The 25,721-nt window shown below is 47.7% G+C and overlaps 1 protein-coding gene across 5 annotated transcripts in view; it reads left to right on the top strand.

Annotated features, from left to right (window-relative positions):
- Positions 1-25,721, top strand: part of Svil (Supervillin) — a 163,151-nt gene that overhangs the window by 41,058 nt on the left and 96,372 nt on the right. For all 5 annotated transcript variants that reach the window (XM_077699554.1, XM_077699553.1, XM_077699551.1 and 2 more), the window contains 2 exons: positions 1,259-1,463; positions 3,520-3,973. In XM_077699554.1, the coding sequence (XP_077555680.1) occupies positions 1,259-1,463; positions 3,520-3,973 (659 nt within the window). The remainder of the gene's footprint in view (positions 1-1,258; positions 1,464-3,519; positions 3,974-25,721) is intronic.

Here is a 25,721-nt window from a genome sequence, read left to right as displayed (position 1 = left end):
CAAATGTAGACAAACTGGAAAATTTTGTGCCGCACAGTAGCTGGCATCCTAGTGGTGCAGTGGAATGAACCAGTGGCGCTATGACAATCCCTCAATTGAGTTTCTTGGTTGATTTTTCTTGGTGGTTGCCAGTTGCACTAAATGGTCCCTCTGATGTCGTACGCACCATGGGAGAAAGTGGCTGACAAATCGCCAGTATTTCATGTTTGTTTTTTTATATAGCCCAATTGTTCACCACTTGCATTGAAGGGGCCATGAAGACAAAAATAACTTCACGCAATTTGAAAGAACAAGCCTCTGGTAACTTACTCAGCTCCATTCCAGCAGCAAAAGACCTTTTTGGCCATTAATGGTGCAAACAAGGTTCTGTGACGTAGAGAAATTGCCACAATATGGCTGCGAAGTTGCCACTGCTTCATTAGTTTTTTTTTTTACTACATCTATTGTTTGTGTTAAGCTTGCGATAAAATTGCCATCATTGTTATCGGGTCAACGCAGTATCTTCAATAAACCAAACTTGTATTTTGTCTTCGTGGAACCTTTAAAAGAGGCATTATCGGTTTATATGGGAGGTTGATGTTAAAATCAAACTTGTGTTTTCTCTCAATGGTCCTTCTAATGTTCCCCGTACTGTCACTAGATAAGATTAGAGTATCGGCACTCTTTTCTCCTATTGTGCCCTGCCGCCGCCGTGACCATTTCAGTTCGTCTCTCGTGGCATTTGTTCACACTGTGACAGATAATGGACGCCACCGCCATTTTGTTGTTTATGCATTTTTGGTTGGCCAGCTGTGATAATCATACCTTGCCCTGCCTGCTCTGTGGCTGCATGCAACATCGTTCCGAATGCGAATCAAAGATACACTGCTCTTCGCAGCACTTCAGCTGCAGTAGTGTGTCCAAAGATGCCGGTTTGCTGTGTCCGTGGCAGTGTTTACAAATGACCTCGTCAACGTTAGCGGTGAGGCCGCAGAAGCGGCAGTCTGGAAACACTGATAAACACCAAAATGGCCGCCGTTACTTGCATGCCTCAGTGACAGTACTCTGCGTCTTATCTAGTGACACTAGTTCCCCCATTTGTACTCTGGACGAACAGTGGTATAGTCTGAAGCAGCTGCTTTGTTCTAAAAAAAACACTTTCGTTTAGTGTTTTTCGTATGTTTCACATTTGTCATGTGACACCAGTCACTGAATTCACTAGCTCCCCCTGAACAGCTGCCTGGGGGCGTTGCATAACCTGGTGCACGTGCCCCCACAGGTCACCCTGGACGTGCTCTGCCAGAAGCCACCAGTGCGGTCCAGCAGCATGCGGCGAAGTGCGGGCCCCAGGATGGAAGCCGCCGAACCGCCAGCGCAGGGAGCAGCGACTGCACTTGGCCTGCCTCTGGCCAGGACCCGCTCGGTTTCAACACCACCCGAAGATGCTGCACAGGCGACGGCGGCTGCTGGGGCGGCGCCTAAAGGCAAGCTCCCTCTCTCTGGTCAGAGTTGAAACGGTAGAGCTATTCTTCTTACCGGCACTGGCTGCACTGGGGCGGGCAGTAGAGCTATGTTCATTTTTTAAGTGAAAGCTTTCGTAGTGGGACCAATAATGTTCTGTGAAAATACCATATTTTCGTGCGTATAAACCGCCTCTGCATATAATCCGCACCCTTACTTCCAGCCCGCTGGAAAAGAGGGGAAAAAAAAAAAAAAAAAACTCGCATATTGTTCGCACATTTGATACAGAATAGGCTGCACCAAAGCTACTGCTCAAGCAGCACATCACATACTATGTAGACAGAAAAGGTGTATATTTAGCAAGTAGAACACACTGACTGCAAGGCAAAATCACAATTCACTAATAAAATTCAGTTGCTAGAGTGCGCTCGCCCTTGTTATTTCTTCCTTGTCCTTGTATGTGATGCGCAACCGCTGCCATGGAAGGCTTAGTCAGTGTTACTGTGGAGGAGCTTCACGGCACAGCGCGCATTGCTGTGAAGCTGCACTAAAGGAAAAAAAACCCCGCATGTCTACTTTGCGAGTGAAACTTTCCCATTATATGTGCGGAAATATGGTACTAATGGATTTCCCCATACACCGGTTGCTCGACCGAAAAGCTCCGACAAGATCTCTGGACACAGTGCGTGCGTGGAACCAAGCTTCCATTGTGCCAAAATGGTTACTTGAAAACCGCGAAAAAAGAATGGTCCTGGATAACACAGTACACACGCATCGATCATGAAAAAGTACAATATTATACGTTTACCTCATAAACCACTTATCTGTGCACATTTAGATTGTAAGTGCGTTTACTTAGTATGCGAACTATGTTCGCATGGGTTCATTCTTTGTTCACGGTTTGGGCCTTTGAAGGTTTGACAATTGGATGCACCTTCAGCAAAGGTTGGATGCACTTTGAATTTTCACACTCCTCTCAACTTTCCTTAAAAAGGAATGGCAAATTAGTTTTGCCAAATTATAGCTCCAGTAGCACTCTGCACTGGTCTGCATGACACTGCACTGGTTCAGGTCAAAAGAATGCCTCTACTCATATTCTCTGATCTCCGAAGGCACAGTGTGTTTGTATTGCGAGCCTTAAGTGTATGGAAGTTTTAAAAAAAAGGTGAGGGGTGTGTACTTTGCAGTTGTTTTTTCCACCGCTAAGCATTGCATTGCCACACTGTATGGCCTAACCTGCGGGCTTGCATCCTTCTGACATCCTGAGATCATCCTTTACACCAATTTGCTGATCTCTTCTATGACAGACTAAAAAGTCTGCTGGGCAAAATGACTGAATTTTGAGCATGTTTAACTGGGGCGGTATTCTCGAGTTTTGTCCCTTTTGGCAAGCCCTGATTGGCTAAAAGCAAACAACCGGAAGTGACGTAACGCAAGCGCAGCAAACCTACTGCCAACGCTCACTGCTTATCCGGAAGTACATCACGAGGAAGGGGCGCAAAAGGGACGTTTTCAAAAGGGAAAGTTACGAGAATACCGCCCCTGGTGTATGGGCAACTGAAAAGTCACTATGAACAATAAAATGAGGGAAAAATCTAAATTCGGAAGGCTGCAGCAGTATAAGAACATATTGATAATCAGTGACACCATAAGGAACATTGTTGTGGCGGCCGTGATTGGCGAATTGTCTCCTGTTCGGTTGCACCTTGGAGATGTCTGTATATGACAAGCAGTGGCGAAAGTTTGGGGTAATGGGTGCAATCAGCTACGCAACTTGTCCGGCCATCAAATGCCATGCTGGGGCATTGTGCCGTGTATTTGCACATTCTCCTATGTTGCAGCAGATTTACCCTTGTTCGTGTGATGTTGTAGGGGATCCCTGTTCAGAGTGTGACGTGCTCTTTTGCGTCTTAGATAAATGGAAGGGGAACGAGAAGTGCCAGCTTTACTTATTCTCTCGGCAAATGTTTTTTTTATTTTCTATTTGTTTTGTCAATGCTTTGGTATGCTGAAAACCTTGTACTGATGTTCTCGTGCGATCAGATCCCTCATTGTCCACCTCTATCCTATCTCGACCAGGCATCCTGAAGGTTCAGGCTGGAGCTCAGCCCGTGGTCAAGAGCATCCTCAAGCAAGAGCACCCTGAAGTGAAGGAGGACATCAAGGGAATCCTCAAGCCAGAACAAACCACGGAAGGCGCCGCTGCAGCACCCGTCAAGCCCATCCTGAAGCCCGAGAGGAGCTCGCCTGAGGTCCAGTCACTGAGCAGCTCCAGCAGCGAGTCGTCCTCTGAGAAAGAGGAGGAGGAGGAGGACGAGTCAAGCTCAGAGTCTGAGTCTGAATCCTCGTCGAGTGAGGAAAGCAGCGGGCCCGAGGAGGAGGACGACAAAAAGAAGATACTCCTGGGTGGCCAGCGACATTTGGTGATTGCCCAGGGTTCGCCTTCGCCCCAGCCTGGCCGCAAGACCATCACGAACCCGGCCGTCCAGAGGAAGCTGAACGCATCCCTGCGCCGCAAAGAGGAGGAGGAGCGGTGAGGAAACAAAACCCCTTCCCGATTTCTGACCTGTTCCTTTTGCCTGTTTGCGGCGCCCTTTCCCCGGTTCGTGCTGCGACGGCTTTGGCTGCTGCTTGGGACTCGGTCGTGTGGATTGGGGAACGGTGGACTGACCCTTGCCTGCGTCCCCTTTTTGTCTTGCTTGGCTGCTTGTGACCTGGCAGTTGCGTTTGAACGGTTTCTCGTGTTGCCTTAGAGCCTGCTTCATATTGCTTTGTTGAGTAAGTTGAATGCGTAGTGTGGACTACTGCGGTGTTCTTTATTATTTATTATTTTCAAGCGAATGTTGCACCTTTGATTTCCAGCCTGTCGTAGAACCTCTTCGATTAGTATGCTGCTATATTATATTGCGCATTACTGTTTAGTTGCTGCTTAGTTGCTAGTTGCTATTGCGCATCTAGTTTAGTTGCTGCTGGCATCAGCTGCTGCAAGGCGCTTTTCTTGTATGTTTAATTTTCAGCCTATCGTAAAACCTCTTCAATTAGCATGCTGCTATGTTGTATTGCGCATTAGTGTCTTAATGGTTTAGTTGCTGCTGGCGTCAGCTGTGGCAAGGCTTTTCCCTTGTACATTTAAGGTGCGGAAAATGATTTTAAAGGGCACATAAAGGCTGCTGGTTTTAAATCCCAATGACTGCCTGCTGCCGTAGCTGTCACTGTACAGTTTCATTGTTGGCGTAATAAATTTTTAGTTCATGGAGCCACTTGTTTGCCGTGTGCTCCTTTAGTTAAAAAGAATAGTAAGAAAGTTATTTATTAGTTTTCAACATTGCATATTGTAGGGCAAGATAATAACGCTGTGTTGGTGCTGCTGCCTTATAGGTGACGGTCTTTGTAGCTTCGGTCCCATTCCTTGCCTTGGTGCCAAGCTCGGCCCATATTTAAGAACGTGAGGAACAGCACGAGCTAAGGGGATGCAGAGTAGGGTGCACACAACACACGTCGCTGTGGGTGCCCGATAGCTGCGGATATTTAAGCGATAGCTGTGGGGTTGCTCTGGTGGTTTAAAGCACTCGAACAATTTTTGGCCTTGTTGTGCTAGTTATGAAGTTTCCAGGCCAGGTTTGTGATAAAATTTCTGTAAAAGAAGCTCAGTGGCCACTTCAGGGAAACTGTGTATTCCGGGCATCAATGTTGCTTATGTTCGCTTAATGCAGTGAGGTTAAGATTTCCCACAGTGCACTGTGAGGGACAACTTAGTTTAGTTTAAAGCTTGCTGCCTCTAACAGTGGAGCTGCTGACAGGGCAGCGTAAAAAATGCGAACTGCTTGCTATCATTAAGGGGGCATGTAGACAAAACACAAGTTTGGTTGATTCGAAAGATTGGCTCGTTAGAATCGTGCTGACACCACTTTTAACACAAACTTCGCTCAAATAAGTTACATAATTAGGAAAAAAGGGAATGGCCCATGCGACCCACTAGCTCATTTCCTCCAACAGAACGTATGTCATAAGCCCTGCCGTGCGATTGGGTGAGGCTGGCAAACGCAAACGCAAATTATAATCTTGCCAAACGAGCTATTTGCGCCTAAATGTAGGGCGCATTCTTTTTATAGCAGTAAGATTTGTGGGGTGAACAATTAAGGTTACGAACACGTAAACACTGAAGCTGTTAGTGGAGCACTTTGCTGGCTGACACTGCCTAACACAGCCGTCGGACGCGCTGGGCTTTCTGAAACAACACTGACCATCTGACACCAGCGGCACAGTCACTTACGGGACCATGTTTGTCGAGTCGTAGCTTAGGAAACAATTAGTATGTATACCGTAATAAAACCACGGCAGGTGTAGAAGTCCGGCCAGAAGCAAAGTGCGGACACTGGCACTTCAGCAGTATTGCAGCGCCATCTATGAAAGTGGGCGATAAACAAGATAACCAAACCGTGGCCTCCGCGATTTGCTGCCGGCGGTGCGCCGTTGCTCCGGCCGTCCCATTCGGCGCGGAAACAAAGGGAGCGGTGTAATTTTGCTAACTCCGACACGCGCCGCGAGGCGGCGCCGTTAGCCTAAGGTTGAACCGAGGCTCGTCTGGCCGACGCTGCCTGCGCTTTGAGTTGTAACTCAGCCTTCGTTGTCGCGTCTTCGTGCTAGAAAACTCTCAAAATGTGGTCTAAGTATTTTGACTGGATCCTACAAGTACAAAGTTGTTTAACGTACGTTGTTTAACACCCACGATTGCCTTTGCACGCAGCTTTAGTGGTCGTTTGCTTGAAAGGTGAATGCCATAGCCCAGGGTTCTGTCATCTCGGGCAGAGTAAATGCCAGCGTGCTGAATTCTTTTTTCGCTGTTACAGCATTTTCGCGCGATATCGCTGCGCGAAAACATGCTCTTTTTGCCTTTTAAGTTGTTTCGAACGCTCTGGGTATCCGTTGTGTGTGTGTGTGCGTGTGTGTGTGTGTGTGTGTGCGTGTGCGTGTGTGTGTGTGCGTGTGTGTGTGTGCGCGCGTGTGTGCGTGTGTGTGTGTGTGTGCGTGTGTGTGCGCGCGCGCGTGCGTGCGTGCGTGCCTGTGTGCCTGCGTGCGTGCGCGCACGCGTGTATGCGCGCGCGCGTGTGCGTGTGTGTGTGTGCGAATGCACGTGCGCGAAAACAGCGTAATACCGATAAGCTCTGGTGTATTGTTTATAGGCAGGCGATTACGATAGTCAAATAATCTGTTAGGCTTCCACGGGTACGAATCAATCATTTTTTTTTGCGTTTTATTTAATATGCTTAGGGGTTTCAAGTGCCTACTGCAATCTCGCTACCCAATTATTTGCCGTGAGTGAAAAAGTCATATGGTATTCGGCGATGCCTTTCATATCGCTATCGTCTCTACATATGTATTTTTTTCGAAAGGCTGTTTCTCAATTTCTAGATTTGCTGGGGTAATATATTCTGCACGTAATTTGTTGGGATGACATATTAAGGGCATTATTTTTTTCGGTGAGCAGTTAAGCTGATCACTAATATCTGTATGCACAACATCGTCTGTAAGTAAGTTGTTCGGAATATTAGTGAATAAACACATCAAGTGGAGAACTATACCAATCGTAACTCGGGTAAAGATTTTTATTACATTACTTAGACCACGTCCATGTATGGTAGACTGAAAGTCTCTCTGTATGTTTGTATATGCAAGCATGCATGCCAATAAACGGCACCAGCACGTTTAATCTGCCTATTGCGGAAGAAATACCGATAGCCATTTGGACAATATACACTTCAGATGCTGATCGAAGTATACGATGTCTCTGTTAATAGTATCGCGGTAAAAGTTACGCCAAACGTTTCAAGTAGTGTTGCCATGTCATCTACAGTCTACTTTATCTGTCAAAGACCGCACGTTTAAAGGAGAAAAAAGGAAACGACATAGGGCGTATTTTCGTGTTTACTAATGGTTGGATTTCGGTCGGTTGAATTCCCATAATTTGGTTCTTGCTTGGAATGCACGGAATATGCGTTCCGTGCGTTCCAAACAACACGTACGAGATTTTCAGAAATAAAACCGGAAAACGTGTTGTGTTTTGGAACCATGCGTGACTACAAAAAAGAATACTGCTGTGCAATGAATTCACTTATGCATCACCCCGGGCATAGTCTACGTCAAAAATTCAAAGCACCAGTAACTACCCTAATTGCACCAAGTTAACTACTTCTACCTTTCACCTGCATTGGTGTGCGGTAACTTTTTTATTAAACGTCGCACACAGGCTGCGAAGGCCGAGTTTTCGTCCTCAGCACCCACCCGCGCCAGGGAAAACGACCTTAGGCTACGCGCGCCGCGGTGCGGCGGAAAACGGCGAAACGGCCTCTTCGGAATTACGCTCTCTCCGGGCGATTGGAACGGCCGGAGCAACGGCGCGCCGCCGGCAGGAAATCGCGGAGGCCACGACCAAACGGCTGTCTGTGAGATGGTTGCAGCCCTGGTCAGCAGGCTATATGAAGTTTTAAGGCTCTGCTCTTAATACGTCATTGTCGACGGCACGAAAACACTCTATTTAGTGGGGAAATTGAAATTTTGACTTGCAGTATTTAATTCCTCAGTGAATAAAGCATCGTTTGCTGCCGAAAAAGCGCTTATAAAACACTCAATCTTTCGAATGAAACAAACTTTTATTTTGTCTGCATGGCCCTTTAAATTAAAGCATGCTTTTTTTTCCTGCTTTCTTCTTAGAACAGGTACGGGTTCTTCAGAGAAATTTTTATTGCAGTAATTTTGGCTTGATGTTTGGGAGACACCTTGCGAGTCAAACAAGCTGCATGCCCTGCAATTTAGGTAGGGTTGTTCGTTTTTTCTGGTTTTGTATTTTTGTTCAATTGGGCGGTAAAAATAGGCTGCTATTTTTCAAACTGATGAGAAATTGGGTATTTTTGTAAAACCATTCCGAAATTCGGGTTTTTTGGGGTTAAATCTAGGGATGCACCAAGTAATACTCAGTTTATTTAATCAGAAGGTATCACGAGCTTTTTAACTTTAATGCATTCAAATTGGTGCTTGTTTCGAGCTGGTAATCTGGGGGCATGGGGGATTTCTAGCAAACACTCTCCGAAATTTAGCGTTTGTTTGAAATTAATCGGTAATGATGACTGTGGAGAGCATTGATAACCTCCAAAAAAAAAAAGAAGCATCTTATTCGCGAAAAGCTGGTCATCGACTTTTTACACACATCCTTGTTTACATACATTACAATCTGTATGCGGAACATGTCGGTCTCCTTTCAAGACGTCCGATCACTGAACGTATCTCAGCTAGGAGAAAGTTCTCTTGACATCGCAGCTTCCATTAAAACTAGGCACGTCTTCACTGCAGCATTTACTGGCCTGCAGTTCCGAGCGGTAGTTATGCCAGTAGTCAACGAGTTCGAAAGCTGGGTTTGTGGGGGCTTGCTTCCAGCGACTACTGGTTAATAAGAATGGCAGACCTTCGGTGCACGATTCTACAGATCGCTACTTTGGAAAGGTCCATTCGGGGAGAAATCATGTTCAACGCAATTCTCCTGAAACATGTTCGGGGTGTAAAAAACGGGTTAAATCGGGTTTTACCCGAAAACTAACAACCCTAAAATTTAAGCTGTATTACCTACTAAATAAGGCATTAGTTACATATTTTGGATAAAGTGTGTATAAAACTATGGGCCCTATCTAGGTATTTCAAGGTTTCACCCCAAAGTATGCCATAAACATCAGATTTTGGTGTTTCAACTTGAATGTTACAACATCGGGCGGAAAATAATATACAGCTATAGCACTTCATTTCACGAACTGCGGGGAGCCACCCAATGGATGCATGTAATGCGCCATGGCATTCGATGGAGGTTGTATGAAGTGACAAGGCATTGGGCTTTGGAAGGGCATCTCTGTCCTGTCTTGACAGTGCTTCCCTGCAGCACACAGCTTGTGGAAAGTAACTATAGTTTCGCTCTGCGCCTGTAAGTGGCGGTGTTTGCTGGTGTGTTTTGAGCGATGCTGGTTCCTTGGGTCCTGTTCTCGACTTTGCCTGGTCACTCCTGCCTTCCTGAGAACCTGCCCCGGTTGCCTCTAGGCCTTCGAGATGAAACTGAAAGCCAGTCGCAAAGGACACACACAGTGAGTTGAGATAGTTTACAGAGATTGCAAGTGGTTAATGCAGCTGGTGCAGTGGCACTAGATGTCACGAAAGCTGCTGCTGGTATATGCTGTGGACATGCACTTGTGAGCATTGCAAACCCCTTGTGTGCCACCACTTTCAGCATGAAAGCTCGCCGCCTATATCGAGAGCATGCCCTGTCTGGGGCTGCGGAGGGCAATATAACCATTGCATGCCCAACCAAGCTCTATATAAGTTCAAAATGCATCCACATTGATCGATTGTAGGGTTTAACGCGCCGACGCAACGCAGGCGATGAGGCGCGCCGTAGTGGAGGGCTCCGGAATAATTTTGACCACCTGGGGATCTTTAACGTACGCCGAAATCTCGTACACATGGGCGTTTTTGCTTTTCGCCTCCATCAGAAAAGCGGTCAAAATGCATCCAATTCGTGGAGAAACTTGGCAAGTACTTGGCAAGTTTGTAAGCTGCAATTCGATATGCAGTCGAACCCGGTTATAACACTGATTCAATGCGATTTGTTTGCTATACAAAGCAGTTCGATATAACCGAATCCTCTTTGAACTTCAGTGTCAAATTCGTTATAAACAATGAACAGTTCATTGAAAACATGACAGAAGAAAGGCCATGCCACTCACCATGAATAGTAATCTACTCCAAAAGAAATTTATCACAGAGAAATGTACATTTATTTGCAGTAGGCACTGATTTTCTCCTGGACACTGCATTTTGCCCTATGAATAAGAATTTTATTTTCAACACGCGACATCATATCGACTAACTACAGTCCACTTCCCTGCATTTTGGCAAGGCTTGCCGCTGCTTCATCATTTTGCTATGAAGCTCCACAATGCAAGTGCACAGAAGTGGGCAACTTAGGTAAAACCGGAGTGCTGGAGTTGTGAGAGCACCTCAAAGTTGGTAGGTGGTTCACAAGTGATAGGTGCTGGAAGAAGTGTGGTATCTGATAAGGCCCTCTGATTCCAGTTTGTGCTAGACTCTGCAGGCTCCCTTTGTCATATGACGATGTTCTGAATAAGTGTTTAGTCGTGGGCGCGGAGTTCTCTAAGCCAGTCTCCACCCTGCTCATGGAGGATATATCAATGTTTGCGAGTGCTCACTTTGTGGCAAGACGACCCAGCGTCAAATTTTATGTCGTGTCCTGATAGCAGAGGGTAATTTTGCATTGTCCATCGTACTTTTGTACAATGTTCACGAAATTCAGGCCACATTGGCTCATCCAGGGTAGTGATTAATAATTGAGGTATGATATTGGCAAGCGTAACTGCTGTGCTGACAGGTATGAGTGCTCCGCTGGATTATGTAAGCACTTAAGATCGATTTACATCGTAGTGCATTACCGTAGCGTGATCATGTGAAAAACGCTGCTTCGAAAGACACTGCTTCGTAATTTCAGGGCAGTGGAATTACAATTAGCTTCATGCATGTGCCGGTTTCGAGACTCCGGCATGTGACACGCGCCTGGCGCATATACAGACAGTCTGTACCACACTAAGATGGCGTCAGAAACGCTTCCACTCTTAAAAATACTCATTTGCAAACAAAGTGACTGCTCCGCATAAATTTCCAACGCATACAAATGGTGAATCTGTCGTGAACGGGCCGCAAAAGCTGCAATGACAGTGGGGGGGCGGGCCGGAGTCTCCCGCAGCTGCTTTTAAAGCGGTCCGCTAGAGGGATATCAGTGGTGCCCCTATGGGCAGCACTTGAGGTGTATATTGTGTAGGAAGGGTACAGGTTTTCCGGAAGAGGTTGGAGGAGGTTTCGTTGCCTTAAGTTCCTTTGCTAGAGCTGAGGCACTGCACCTTGTGAAAAAATCTCCCCCATTTTGCAATTGTAGCCCTCTCCGAGCATCCATGTTCACTTTCTCGTTGCCTAGAATGCCACAGTGCTCTGGGATCCACTGTAGTGTCATACAGTGTTCGGCATCATAGACTAGTTGGTGCAAGTATGGCGTCACAGGATACATGCTTATGAACGATGGAACTGGCACTTCGTAGTGTTTGTATAGCTGTCTTTGAATCGGTGGAACTTTTAAGCTGGCAGCTGAAAGAATCTAGCGGAGCACTCGGTTGATGGCATAAAGCTCAGCAGATGCAGGTGATGTGCGCTCAAGACTGTACATGAAAAAAATAGAGCATTGCAGTAGATGAGTTGCAGTAAAAATGTTGCAGTAAAAATGCCACTTGAACGAGGCAAATTGAGGCATAGTTTTCTTCGAGCTGAGCCCAAGTACGTTCGTTTCGATGCACATGGGTGAGTCTATGGTGGGAATCGGGCGGCGTGGTTTGTGGCAGTTGGGAAGGTGCGGAAATGTGAAGAGCTTTTGGTGGAACCGCAATTTTTGTCCCATTGCACAATATGGGCCAAAAAATGGGTTTTCGTGTGCAAGCTATACCTCAAGTAAATTTGAAACGTTTTGTGTAGTCGCAGGATATCTAAGGGCAGGCAACCAGCTTCTGCAACGGTACCTGCACATGGTGAACCCTTAGTATGCCTGCATACCTGCCTTGGCCTTCCTATTTCTAGGTGTGTCAAGCTGGTTTTTACTTGTAACCAGCCATTGCAGAACAGGTTCAACAGGCCATTGACTTAAGCCTTGCAGAGCTGCATCATGGATTGACAATCACTGCCCCATCTGTTTCCGGCAAGGTATCTAGTATAATTTTTGCCACTGCAGAGACAAGATTATGTAGTCGCTGGACTGAAGGTGCACAGAAGAGGTTCTGTTCCATATTGATGTGAAGGTATTTTTGAATTTCTACAAATTGCAGGCAATGATTGCCTAGGATAAGTGGCTATTTAGTCGCTTGGTTGCGATTGAACCAGATGACTAAATAGTCACTTATGCTAGGCAATCATTGCGTGCAATTTGTAGAGACCAACCGATTACTAAATACCCCAGACCAGTTCAGATGGTTCCTTGAGGGTCTCCTTTCTGTATGCCATAATAGGAAATAAGGCCGTTCATTGTACAGGTGAAAACTTTTAGTTCTTTGAGGTAGTTTACAATCCAGGCACACAGCATTCCACCAAAACCATGGGCAGCCAATGACTAGGATCGCAGTGTGCAAGACTGACTGAAATGACTTTACATGGTGGACACATACCAACGGCGTCGCTTTTATAGTGACTCCACAGAAGCATTGGCAGATTGAAATCCCGGACACCATTCATTGGAGTTAATATTGGTTCCTGCTTTTGAGGTACCAGGTCATAAGTGTCACTTCTGTTTACCTATGCAGCTTAGTAAGACTTACTGAGTCTTAATGCCTCGAACCGTACCTTCTGATTTACAGGCACATGGCTGGTCCTAGCTCTGTCATTCTATGTTTCGAGAGAAAATTGTTTCATCCTTTCGCGTGCCGCTCTGGCAACCTCGTTTGATAGGGAGAGAGTGTAGCATTGCGGTCACTATCCTAGACTGCTCCTGTTTGTTTTGTGATGTTCTGAAACCTATTCAATGTTTCTATAAAGAAGCAAACTCGAGATAAATACATAGAAAGCAAATGCCATGGCATTCAATTCGCTGATGCTTGTCCATGGTTGTCACTTCGCTGACTGCTTTATTTTGGGTTTTCCCTCCTGGTTGATTATGGGGCGCAAGTTTCCTCCAATAAACCTTATAGCCAAGAACGAAGCAGGCTCCTTTTGATCAAATATTAGTATCCCATCGGTTGTTTTTCTGGTTTTCTGTAAATTACAGCTGGTGTTTAGTGTGGTACCTTTTTGATTTGGTGCACCTTGCGGATCATAGAGCGCAGACTACTTTCAAATGCAGTCAAATATCTTCGATAGCTTTGATCATCTGCAAATGTATTTTACATTTGTATTTTGCCTCCGTGGTTTTATTTCACCTAGCTGTAGAGCATTTGATCGAATCTGTCATCAGATGAGTGATATAGCAGAGGGTGCGAATCTGTCATCAGATGAGCGATATAGCAGAGGGTGCTTAGGATCTGTTGATTCGGACATACTGCCATTGGAGCTTGAGCCTGACTAGAACACTAAGTGGGGGCAACTTAGCTGCACTACTGGAAGAGCTCGCAGGTGTTAAATGGGATATCATAGGTTCAAGTGAGGTTAGAGGAACGAGCTAGGGCTTTGCGATATCAAATAGTGCACATATTCTGTGCTACCAGTGGCATGAAGGAAGAAGCTTGAGTTGTGATTTGTTGCCTAAGAGACTGCAAGGAATGTGGAGAAATTTACAGCATTGTCCTTAGTCACTGTCGTTGCATCTCCATTTAGCTTGATCACAATCAAAAGGTGAAAGGTATGCACCACCTCGCTGCAGAGGTGACTTTACTTTTTCCCAGAGGCTGTCGAATCGGCAGTGGGTGAGGTCAAATCAATTGGAAACGGGGGACTTCAGCATAAAAACAGGAAAGGGAGAGGCAGGCAAGCATGCAGTGGGAAGCTTTGAGTAGGTAGTCAAAATATGTAGGGTGATACACTGGTTGGGTTTCTGCTAAGTATCCTGGAATAACAAACACATAGGCTGTCATTTGGTATGTCTGTGCTAACTACAATAATCTGAGAATTGGCAGTAGCTGATGGGTAAATATGAAAGGGTCTAGCATAAGGGAGCAGGTGAAATTTGCACAGTTACCAAAATTTATTAATGGGAGCGAGAACGGTGACATTTGTGCCAAACATCAACCAAAGGTGCCAGTTTAAGGGAAGTAAAGCAGCTGGTTATGGGCAGAGCAGTTTCATTTAAATGCATGCATTCTGTCTGACATTACAAACATGGATGAGCTAAAGTAATGGAAAGGACTTGTGTAAATTTATAGGCTGGCACATTGTGCAGGAAACTGCACTGAACAAACTTGATGTTCTATCAGTACATGAGGTGAAGGCGCTTAAAGATCGTTCTCTCTCTCTCTCTCTCTCTCTTAAGGAGAGCAAGATGGAAAACCACAGGAGACTATGGAATGACCTCGTGTGTACTAAAAATACCAAAAGGAGTACTGTACTAGGAAAGCTATAAAAATAATCAGGTCATCAGAACATTAAGGTAGTATCACTAGCCTGGAAAAACACCGACCTAATCCTAAATCACCAGAAGGATAGTGTCAGAGCTTAAGACTTATACACAACAAAGAGTAGGCTGATGGGTCTGAGTTGTTCAGTGTGGTTTATAGCTAACTGCAGAAGCGGCACCCTAGATTTCCGACGATGGAGGGAACAGACAAGATTTAGAAAAGGTTACAGAGCAATGGGTATTATTCATGTCGTCAACCAGTTAATTTTAAAAACAGTGTTTGATTCTGTAGACATCGGTGCAGTATTGGTAGTGTTGAGGAACCAGGCAATTAAAAAAAAAAGCGTTTGATTCTGTAGACATCACTGCAGTAGTGGTAGCGTTGAGGAACCAAGCAATAGAATTTGCGTAGGGCTCTTTCAGGATATATGTAAGGGATACACGGGTAGTATAATTCTAAAGTGTGAAGGTATTTCAGTGCACTTCTAAGTAGTAAACAGCGAAATAAAAGAAAATGCTTTAGATTCCGCTAGGGCTCCGTGAACATACGCTAGACATGCACGAAGATGCTTTTGCTCGAATTCTGTCAAGTCTTATCTTTAGGTGCCAGTGCTGTCTTCGTTTGCTTTTCAAGGTCCTCTTGTTAGTGTTTCTGAGGTATGCTTGGGATTTTCTGGTCGCAGAGGGCAGCTCTGTGGGGCTATTGGAAGGTCGGGGGCACCTTGTGGTAAGCCGTTAAACGTTTACGCAAGTTCCACATAATGTAGCTGAGTAATTCGTGAGTTGTTGCAAAGATAGCAAAGCAATAGGATTGTAGCAGACAATTTAGTCGCCGAGGTGATGTCACTCAAGCGCAGTTAGCTCTATCATCGGTCCTTCGTACCGCCAGTCATGCATCGCTGCCGTGTTGATTAGATGTGCTCCAAAGCCCCGCCTCTCAACGACGTCAGCTATCGCTTTGATGGGAATAGCAAAATTCTTCCGATTAAAAATAACCGAAGTCGCCGCCGCGTGGCTGAAACGGAGAATGGGCGGCCTGCCGCATTCGAGCGTGTCTTCCGAACTGAACACTCGGCCGCGGCAGTATTCGTAATGGCCGCCGGGACTGGACTAGCATCGTGCCCGCCAGCCAGCGTGTACAAGACAGAGTTGGCGTACGAAATTTCGGCGCGCGTTAAAGAACTCCAGGTGGTTAAACTTTATCCGGAGCCCTCCACTACGGCGCGCCTCATCGCCTGCGTTGCGTCGGCGCGTTAAACCCTACAATCAATCAATCAATCAATCAATCAATCAAAAGACCGAGTTGACGCCTGATCGCAGCCTTATCGAGAAGCATGCGGCCTTGACCAGTGGCGGCGTTGCAGCTTCAATCCATTTTCCGCCGCTCATATGAGGCTTGTTCATTTTGTGCGCGCCCTATTTCATTGTTAAGGCTTGAGCGGCTGCTGATATGCCGGACCATTCAGGCAGCCAAAACACCCATTCATAGCGACGTGTCTGACACAAGCGTTGACGTGCGGGCTACGACCTTCGCTTGCGCCGACCTTTGCAACCGCCGCCGTCGTGACAAAACCTCCCGATGACATATGGAAGCGACGTCCGCGTGAGTGCGGCAGCAGCGTCATCGTCATCATCGGCCACGTGGCCATCCCTATAGTGCGGGCCTTTGCCGTATGTTCGCACGCACGCGAGAATCGTTGCGTAAACGGCATCGCTGCGCCCATGGCGTTGCCGATTCGTTCGTCACGATTCGTTCGTGGCCCTTGCCTCTTCTGCCGGCGCAGATCTTTCTCTCCCTTTCTCCTTTCTCGGTTCCCGCACCTGTCACGCCTAATTGAACGTCGTTGCGGATTCCGCCTACGTACTCGCTCCCAAAGAAGCGTAGGTGCAAGGCCGCGGTCCATTTTCTCCACGGCGTGGGCGCGCCGCTCTGTAGGGCACTCTACACGCTGTTCCACCTCCGGCTTCTGCTTGTGCTGCTGTTTTACTACAGGGCTGTCGGCTAGTAGCTGTTTCGTAGACGTCAGGTCCATGTGACCCTATCCATCTCTTCATGTCACGTTTATCAACAACGGTCGCTTCTCTTGTACATGATCATTAGATCGCCGTGAACTCTAAACGTTTAACGTTTAGAGTTCACGTTGCGAATCCCGATGCGACGATGCGAATCCCCGTTTGGGATTCGCATCGTCCATTGACTCCGCATGAAGAGCAGTTATCAATTGAGGTAATTAATGTGGACTTGGGAGTTGCGTAAACGTGTGCTGGACTTCACCTCGTCAGTTGAAGTATGCGTTCGTTCACCGATCTCATGACCTGAACGAACTGCACTTTAAGGTTCGGTTGTGTGCGCCGATTTCTCTCCCCACCTTACATTTCGTTGCGTTGTATGGACGCCGAATTTGACAAAAGAATCGAGTTTGTCATACTTGCTTCATCGCATTTAGATCCGATAATTCAGGGCCAGATCCTCGTAATTATATAGTTTACACCAACGTTTATAGAAGTATCTATAAACGTTGGTTTACGCCGTATACTGTGCTGTCTTTGGCAGCGTGACCTTACACTAATATTTAATATTCACTGCAAATGTAGTGCGTAGTGCTATGCACGACGACAAAAAAAAAAAAAAAAAAACCTAATACGTTCTTGTTACTGTAATTCTAGCATGGTGGCAGTTGTCCCGCCGCCCTCTGCATTTTGTTCGAGCCTTCTGTGTACTTGAGAGAGACGTTGCTTGGCCTATTTGGATGCATCGGTTGACGGTTCGTTGCGTTCACCGTTACGTTGGCACGCGCGAATTCGTTAAAGAGCGTGGGAAGGCCGTTGTACTCGTGAAGGTAACCCCTCGTATAGGTGGCGTTCACTGAAAAGTTTGGCTGTCAATTTCTTCGCTTGGCAACACTGGAAGCGGCCACGGGCATGGCGCGGCCCTATTCTAGTTCACTCTAGCACTCCGCACGCACGCCGAAGGAAAAAAAAAACTGCGTGCGTCGTCTGCTCCGCTTCCACCCGATTCTCAACGGTGGTGTCAACAGATATTAATCGCACTCGCATTGGAGTCGAAGCATTACTTTGCGTTCGGTGGGGTACAGTTGGGAACGTCCAACGCACATGTGCTTAGCACGGACAAGTACCGCCATCCCGCGGAGCCCGACGTAACCAGTGACGGCGCACCCACATGGTTGCCTGCATGCGTGCCTCGCAGTGAATACAACCTATTGACAAATTGTCTACTAGGCAACAAAAAAATGCTGCCGGTTTTGCCGGTTTTAAAAGAATTCAAGTCAAATGGACTTGACAAAACAAGCCTATGTGCTCATCGATGCATAGCTTTTGATCATTTCTGGCAACAAAAAATTCGTTGCATCATGTACACGTATTCCAGAAATACGAACTTGCCGTAAGGATCCAGTTTGGTTTCGAGCTGCTTCGATATTTTTAAATACGCGTGAAATACCGAGACGCGATTGAAACTGTGTGCGCTGACCTAAAATAGCGTGAAATTTTTGCCTGAGTCATGTCAGGGCTCCTTTTCAAGGGGCGGGCGTGGCACCTTGATGGAGACGAGGGGGCGGTGGCGAGACGAGGCGCTGATAATGGACGGCGCGTGCACATGTGTCGCTTGCCTGGGCTCTCCTTTAGGCTCTCAGGGGGAACGGTAAAAATAGCGAGCGCGCGTGGAGCTGTTGGCGCCGCTTCTGCACTGCCTTGTTTACTCTGAGATGCGAAGGAAAGGAGGCCCCATCCATTTCTAAAATTTGCCGTAAATGGGCTCTTTCCACCCGTTGCAGGTGTGCTGCAACGAAATATTTTCAATGCTGTTTTTGTTGCTATTAGGCGTTAGTGTGAGCTTCCTTTATTCTTTTTCCTAGTGCTCGAGCGCCTAAGACTTGAATGTCGCGAAGTTGTACGCAACCTTCACGACCATCACGATTGTTTCACAGTCCACGATTGCAGCCTATTTGCTTCTTTGCTGTGGCAACGACCCTTACTCCATCATTGTTGCAACAAGTGTGAGCTGCTTTCATTTTTTTGGAAGTGATAATCGTTGGAGGGGCATATGCTATGACGCCTTTCTCGTTCCGAGCAAGTGTTGCCACGATTATGACGAACGCTGCAGTTTTGTTACGCTTGGCTTGACAAACATGCGCAGGGAGCGCTGGGCAGTCGTCGCGAGGCCCGTGCTCAGGTGCGCGCGCTCGGCAGTGTCTTCATATTTTTAACTGCGGACACGAAAAATTGCGACTTGCTAAAGAGCTTCGCTCATAAGAGCGAGAAAGAAGTTCGGGGCGCCCGTTCATTCTGACTTTTTCACTCTCTGAATCTCGATAAGTTGCGGGAACGTTGCGGGCAGCTAGCTGTGTTGCGCTTGCGTCGACTGCAGGTAGCGTGGTTCATTGATGTAATGGCGGATCCTAGGGAGGGTAAGTTCTAAAGGGTAAACAGCAACTCTGAAAGGATGGCTCACTTTCTTTGCGTGAAGAAAGCTAATTCTTATGACAGGGCGCCTTCGCCGGGAGAGCGCCCGAAGAAGGTGCTTGTTCTATCAAGTTCACTCACAGTGCATTAAAGGTGCTGGGAATGGCATCTTGCCGAATTTAGGATATATGCGACCAGAATGCAAGGCCTGTGGCGTGTCGGAGCTGACTAATTACTGTGGAGGAAGTCCGAGGCAGCGTGTGTCATGTTACTGGTCGTGTAAAGTTTGTATGCACACCAGTGTTCACGGGCGCCCGTTTTCTGAGGTCGTCGCCTCGCGTGAGGAGCTCTGATACCAACTTTCAATGGCGGGACTTTGACCTCCGTGCGCGGGAACAGTGTCGCGCCTTGACGTCGGCCTTCCGCAGAAAACACCGCTTTGTATCCGCGCACATTGAGGTTTTGATGTATGCAACATCACTCAACGTGGTGGCAGCGCGTACCCGTGAAGCGCGCAGTAAAACCCCGTTGGTTGTTGCGGCTACGTTTGTTAGCGAAGACACTTTTCGCTCTCCGGTACTCGGTGGTTGGTGCTGGCGTAGAACGCAGAGACGGACGTTGACGGCAGGGGGAAAAAATCCAGTTTAGAAAAGCGGTATTTAGATGACTCTTTGCCGATCGACTGCGCTGCAGTTACGGCCTAAACAGTCGCGCAGCATCGCCTGTCGCGCCCGCTTGTCTGAGGCAAAGGCGTGGCAGAACACGTGCGAGCGTGGTGCCGCCATTAGTGCCTCTGCTTGTCAAAAAGCGCGGCGGTTGACCCATGGGTGCGGGTCGTGGGGTCTCGCACAAAGCGGATTAGCAACCGCCGAGGCTGGTTCCCAGTAGTATATTGACCTTTCCTGCAATTAGTGTGGTTCTCTAGGGGTGCGGGAAAATGGGGCCTTTCCTGCACACGAAAATAAAATGCATACGGAAAAAGACAGGGGTGGCTTCCCGTGAGGACGATAGGAAGGTCGGTGTGCTTAGGCGCTTTTGTTATGCGTCCTCGCCACCTGCAGGGACCTTCGTTTTGTCGCGCGCTGGTCCTGCCCAGCAGTGCCTGTTGCGTCTGTTTTCTTTCAAGGCTCCGCATTGGTAGGAAGATGGGGCGACATTCTTTGGCGTACTCCGCGCATGTGGGCGAAGACCAACGAGTTTGAGCTGAAGAAGTTGTTGCCATGAGGCATGTTCCGGGACAAATCAGAAGCGAGTGTCGATGTCTCATGACTTCGGCTGCTTTTGCCGATGCTTCGAAACATTGCCCTTGAAAGTGAGAAGACTCGATCCAGGGACCAGTGTTCGGCTGAACAGCGGGGTTCATAATCATCGGCTGCGTAAGGCGAGCGAAACCTAAAGTACGATTTCGAAACTCGTGCTGAGAAAGAGACTCATTTATACCACAAAATAAAATGACTGGCTCAACAGTGTTGAGTGACTGGGTGATCACGTCGATGTCAAGGCATACCTGGCAGGGGGGCAGAATTTCTACGAAGGTGAGAGGGTGGTTCACCCGGCGCGAAACACGTTTCTAATGCTGGTTGGGGGCTCGACATGACCACGCTTTGTACCGTACGAATGGCTTTTCAAGCGCGCGCGTACTGAGTAACTTAATACAGCGCACGCCGACACGCTCTCGCATTTCGTCGGATCCTTTTCCACCAGCTGCCTCGGGGCCAGCTCAGTGTTGTCCGGAGGTGTATGCCCTTATTCTCACCTTGTTAACAGGAGGTCGTATGTTGCTTTTCGGATATTCGAAGTAATACCCTGTGTTTGACGTTTCATCCACCCGGCTTGGAATGATTTGCTCCACGGTGAGGCGTTGTCGTTTTGACGTCATTCACCTCTGTGAATCGACATTTCTTTTTTAACTTTCAAATTTCCCGCCATCTGGTAAACATGACGGCCGGAATGACGTCATCTTCACAACGGGGATTTGCTACGCTCAGTGCATTCCAGCATCCAGCTGATGCAAGACTCTAAGACCTCTTTTACAACTTTGCAAGCTCGCTTTGTATTTTTTTTTTGTAGGATGCGTCAAATTTCACAAACGATATCGGTGACGTCACGGCTAAGTAGTAAATTTAGATTTGCAAAACGTTGGAAGTGGCTGTGCCCTCTGGGACGCATGAGGGCGTGCAACGGCAAGCTTCCTTTAGCGGGACATTCAAGACTTCATAGTTAGCATCTTCCGCTCCCAACCGGAGGAGGCTTCCCTTAATAATGCATTGAGAAAAAAAGAGCTTAGAGGCGAAGGGGAGTCGAATGATACGTGAGTGGCTCGTGGGTTGCGACGACACGCCGTCCACTCGGCATTGCTGGACGTTAATTCCCGCCGCCGCTGCCACGAAGCGCGCTTCCGACCGCAGCCTTGACCAGGTGTGGGGGCGAACCGTGTCGTTGGTTGGTCACGGCACCCGCCCGCCCGCTCCGTCGGGTGATTCTTGCGAGCCTTCCATTCCGACGTGCTTGCGAAGGACGGGTTGCGTTTGTTTAGCTGCTTGTGTCACTTCTCATTTAAAAAAAAAGGAATTCTTCCTCGCATACAAATGTCGAAATTGGAAATACTAAGGCGATAAAGGAGCAGCTTCGAAATTTAGCGTGAGTACTTTACGTTAGTCTCTGAAACGGCCATTTCTTCGTCCGTAGTTACTGACGTCTACGGCCATTTCTTCGTCCGTAGTTTTCTCCTTTATTCAATAAAGTTTATTCTATGAAACAATCAATCATTTCCTAACGCTATTTTATCATAGGTGAATACTTGGCCAAATTGCAATGTTTGGAGATTCTTACGCTCCTTATTGTTGCGAATATCGGTTGCTCGAAAATGCAGGTCTCTGTAATCGCACATTCTAATGCTAACGGTGCAGTGCGAGTGCCCTCAGACCTGCGTTAGGTCTGTCACGCCGAGTGCAATCCAATTGGTTGTGTTATAACCCGTATTAATTTGCGAAGATCAGCATTTGTCGTTTGGCGAGTTGAACTTCCTGGTGTGTAACGAAACCTCGAAACAGCCTCTGGTTCGTCAACTAACGAACGAATCGGCAATCGGGTCTTTCTAACACGACCCTGTTTTGATCGATTACACTCGCAGAAAATCTACGACGCCCGTCTTCCGCTTTTCAAAAAGGGCGCGGTTTTCTCTGCGCATCCACGCCCCCTTTTAGCGGCGCTTCCCCGCGGAGCGCGCGCGCATGCCGCGCAGCTTCCCCGCTCCCCCCTCCCCGCTCATTGCGCGCCTTTCCCCGCCGTGCGTTGGCCGTCCGTCGAGCGACTCTCAAAGCAACCGCATCCGCGGCGGACTACGCGGCGCGCCAGTTGCGGTCGCTTCTCCCCCCGAAGCCCGTCCCTGCGCGTGTGTTGCCCTGTTTGGTTCGCCGGCTTGGCCCCCTGTGCATCCGTAGTGCTGCTCCGTTGGGATGACACCGTGCCGTTGCTGGTCACCGCTTCGACCGCCGCCAGCGTGTCGCTCCTCCACGGACTAAGTGCTCCCGCCGACCATGACCTCGGTTTCTGCGATGCTTGAGCCCCTGTGAGTCGCACACTGTCTTTGCCATCTCTCTGCGCCTACCACATTTCGTACACGTTATCCCCGGTGGAGGCAACACTGTTGTCACGCAGTCGACAACCGAACTTTTTTTCAATTTCTTTGCCTACGCGGGGTTGCGCGGATGTTCCAATCACCGATTGATTTATTGATTGGAAAACTTAATTGTCCTGGAGGATAGAGCATCCTCAGTCCGGGACGCTTTCGCGGTTTGGCCCAGTTTCGGAGCATTCGAAACATTTGTTCCGAAAATCTCGTAATTGTCGCGCGATTCCCTGGAAGTTGGAATCGTTGGCTGCTACGCATGTTGGAAGAAATCGGTCGTCCTCTAGATTTGCATGCCGGGCGAGGCATTGCTAAACATTGTTGTGTGGACACGTCACTGCGGACACCTCTCAGCAGTGTGCGAATTTGGTCGTGTTCCACAAGTGTTCCGCCATCACCGGTGCACGGAGCTCTAGCTCTCTTGTTTACTTGCATTGACTGGCGCCAGATGTTTCCTCTGTAACGGGATGCTTCTTTTGTTTCCGTTGCACGATTGCCACACGACCGGGGATCTTGCGCTGTCGAGCCGGGGACCGCCGTTTGAGATTGTCGTCCGGAAGGTGCCAGTGTTTATCTCGAGTCCTTTCTGCGATACTTGACCGCGCACCTGCCCCCTGTATATGCGGTCACACAATCTTCCAAGCGGCACTCGAACGGCCGCTTTGACGCGCGTTGTCGCAGGAAGCGGTTTGTCTCGTTCGTTGCCCATTCACTTGCCTGTTTAACATCGCGTCGAGTTCCATAACGTATGCCCGTGTGTTGTTTTGTGACGGAACACGTGGATTCGTAGTGTTGTCGGTTGAGGTGTTGACAGCGGCGTTCACTTCTCTTCACTTCCGTTTAAGCGGGGGTCCTAGCTCAGACGTTGCGTAGTGATACGAGGAATCCTTGTTTTTCTAAATCACACCGCCAGTCTAATGGTTTTCGTGTCTATTCTCCGCTTAGTTTTGCTCTTCATGTAATCATTCTCACCCCCCAACCTTTATTATTCGCACAAATTCACGCGCACTGTTTCTCGGCGTGCTAATAATATTACTCTTTGTTTGCACAACAAACTGGCACACATGCATTGTCTTAAATTGCAGTGTACTCACTTATAAACGGTCTAGCACCAGTTGTATGTGTGGTGTAGGGGTTCACTACGAGCATACGCGAGTGCGGGGTACTAGAACTATCAAGAGCTCCTGCCATTCCTACTGGAGATGCCGAGAACTCGACCATTCATCCTGCTTTTAACGACCGAGCTTGGATTTTTCCTTCCCTTTCTTTCTTCCTCTCCTTCTTTTTAATCGTGCACCCAATGGTCCTCCTTTTCGCGTAAAAGGTTCTCCTATTAAGTTGGGTTAACTGAATGACGAAAACAAATTCTCCGCCAGTCATGCTTGGGTATGCGCCATTTTATGCGCAGGCCATCGTCGTGCGAAAAAATTTCCGCGCTGCTTGAAAACGCATCGAAATACGTATATGGTTTGCTTTAAAATACGCAAACGTTGACCTTTGCAGCTGAAGGTTGCACGTTTGCCTTATAGCTGGCGAGTGGTGTAAGATTCGTAAAATGCCAGTGGAGTGGTTTATAAATATATCCTAAGTTTGCGTAGTAACTCGTACTACGCTCTGGATCTGTCTTCCTAAAGGGACACTACAGTTCGAAGCGTTTTCTAATCGCTCCCTCAGACAAGTTTCCATGTGTTACGTCGTTCTAAGTTAACAAATGCCCCCGCATTTTCTTTTTACGTGAAGTATGGCGTTGCTTTTTCCAATCTTGCGCACCGCCCGGTGACAACACTCTTAAATTTCTACGGTTGCTTTAAACAGATAACGAGCCCTTACATTAAACATATATTCAACCAAATCAAAGCCCGTGATTGTTTTCTAGATTTAATCGTAGCGTATTTCGGTGCTAAAGTAGCCCCAAAACAGTTTGACCGAGAACTATCGTTATGATGCCACGCGCGTTTACAAAGGTGAAACCATTAATGTAATAAACGCCACTTTTGCACATCCGGATTTCTTCGAGAAAAAAAAAAAAAATTTGCTTTTTGTAACGTATTCTATCGCCACATGGTGCAGTCACAAATTAGCATTTGCTAGATTGAGCGCCGCGGCTTTTATTTCTTCTGCTTTTTTTTTTTTTTTTTTCAAGAGCTTTGGCTTGTGTGTTTCGTGCTGTTGCGGGCTGGATGACCTTTTTTTTTAGTCGTTGGTACTCGTATGTGCGTTGACCTCCGATCGTGTAGTTTGAAGGAGCTCTAGCCCATTGGTTAGCCTGTTCACTTGCTTACCCATGGTCATGACGTGGTTACTCGTGCAAGTTACATGCCGTTGAGTTGATTAGTGCTCAAAGCACCATGCGCAGTTGCGCTTCGTTATTCTCCTTTGGCCTTCTCTGCTGTGCGTGCAGATTTACGCCTCGGCGCTCGCCTTCGTAACTTAGTTTTCGCAGCGCAGGACGTTAACAAGATGCCTGATCATTGGTTTACGCCGTGACCGCGCGCGTGCTACAACTCGCATATGCTGTGGTAAGCGCGCAGTCTGGACGATATTAGAAACAAGTATAGCTGGGGCAATCGTTGCGAACTGGTGGCAATTAATGGACCGAGCACTTCTTTTCAGCGAAATTTTAACATAAAATATATCACAATATAAAGTTACCGCCCCCCCCCCCCCCCCCCCCCCCACCCCCGAGGCATCGTATCATGATCCCTTCTCCAAGAGGGCACCCATGAGTTGCCATTATATTGTGCTTCCAGTTCATTTGAACCCGGTATTAACTCCTTGCTTGCATGTTAAAAGAAATTAGCCGCGTATCTGCTCACTTCGCGGCAAATGTCGTTGAAGGACGATAGTCTTTTGCCGCCGCTGCCGCGTAAATGCCTCTTATTTACCCCGCCCACCCGCCACGCTCTTCCCGTCCCGTTTCGCGCCTCCCACGATAAGCACTGAGGACATTTGCTAAATGCAATTCAATTTTCGCGCGTTCAGCGTTTCGCGCGCCATCTTCTGGAACATATTGTTAGTCTTGAACTTCATTGAGTTAACGCGCCGACGCTACACAGGCGATGAGGCATGCCGTAGTACCTGGGCATCTTTGCGCCG

This window comes from Haemaphysalis longicornis, unplaced genomic scaffold (assembly GCF_048455015.1).
Source record: "Haemaphysalis longicornis isolate Haplotype H1 unplaced genomic scaffold, Haemaphysalis longicornis Haplotype H1 scaffold_2, whole genome shotgun sequence".
NCBI classification, from domain to species: Eukaryota; Metazoa; Arthropoda; class Arachnida; order Ixodida; family Ixodidae; genus Haemaphysalis; species Haemaphysalis longicornis.
Note: the sequence above shows the minus strand (reverse complement) of the source record. Positions and strands in the feature narration are given on the sequence as shown.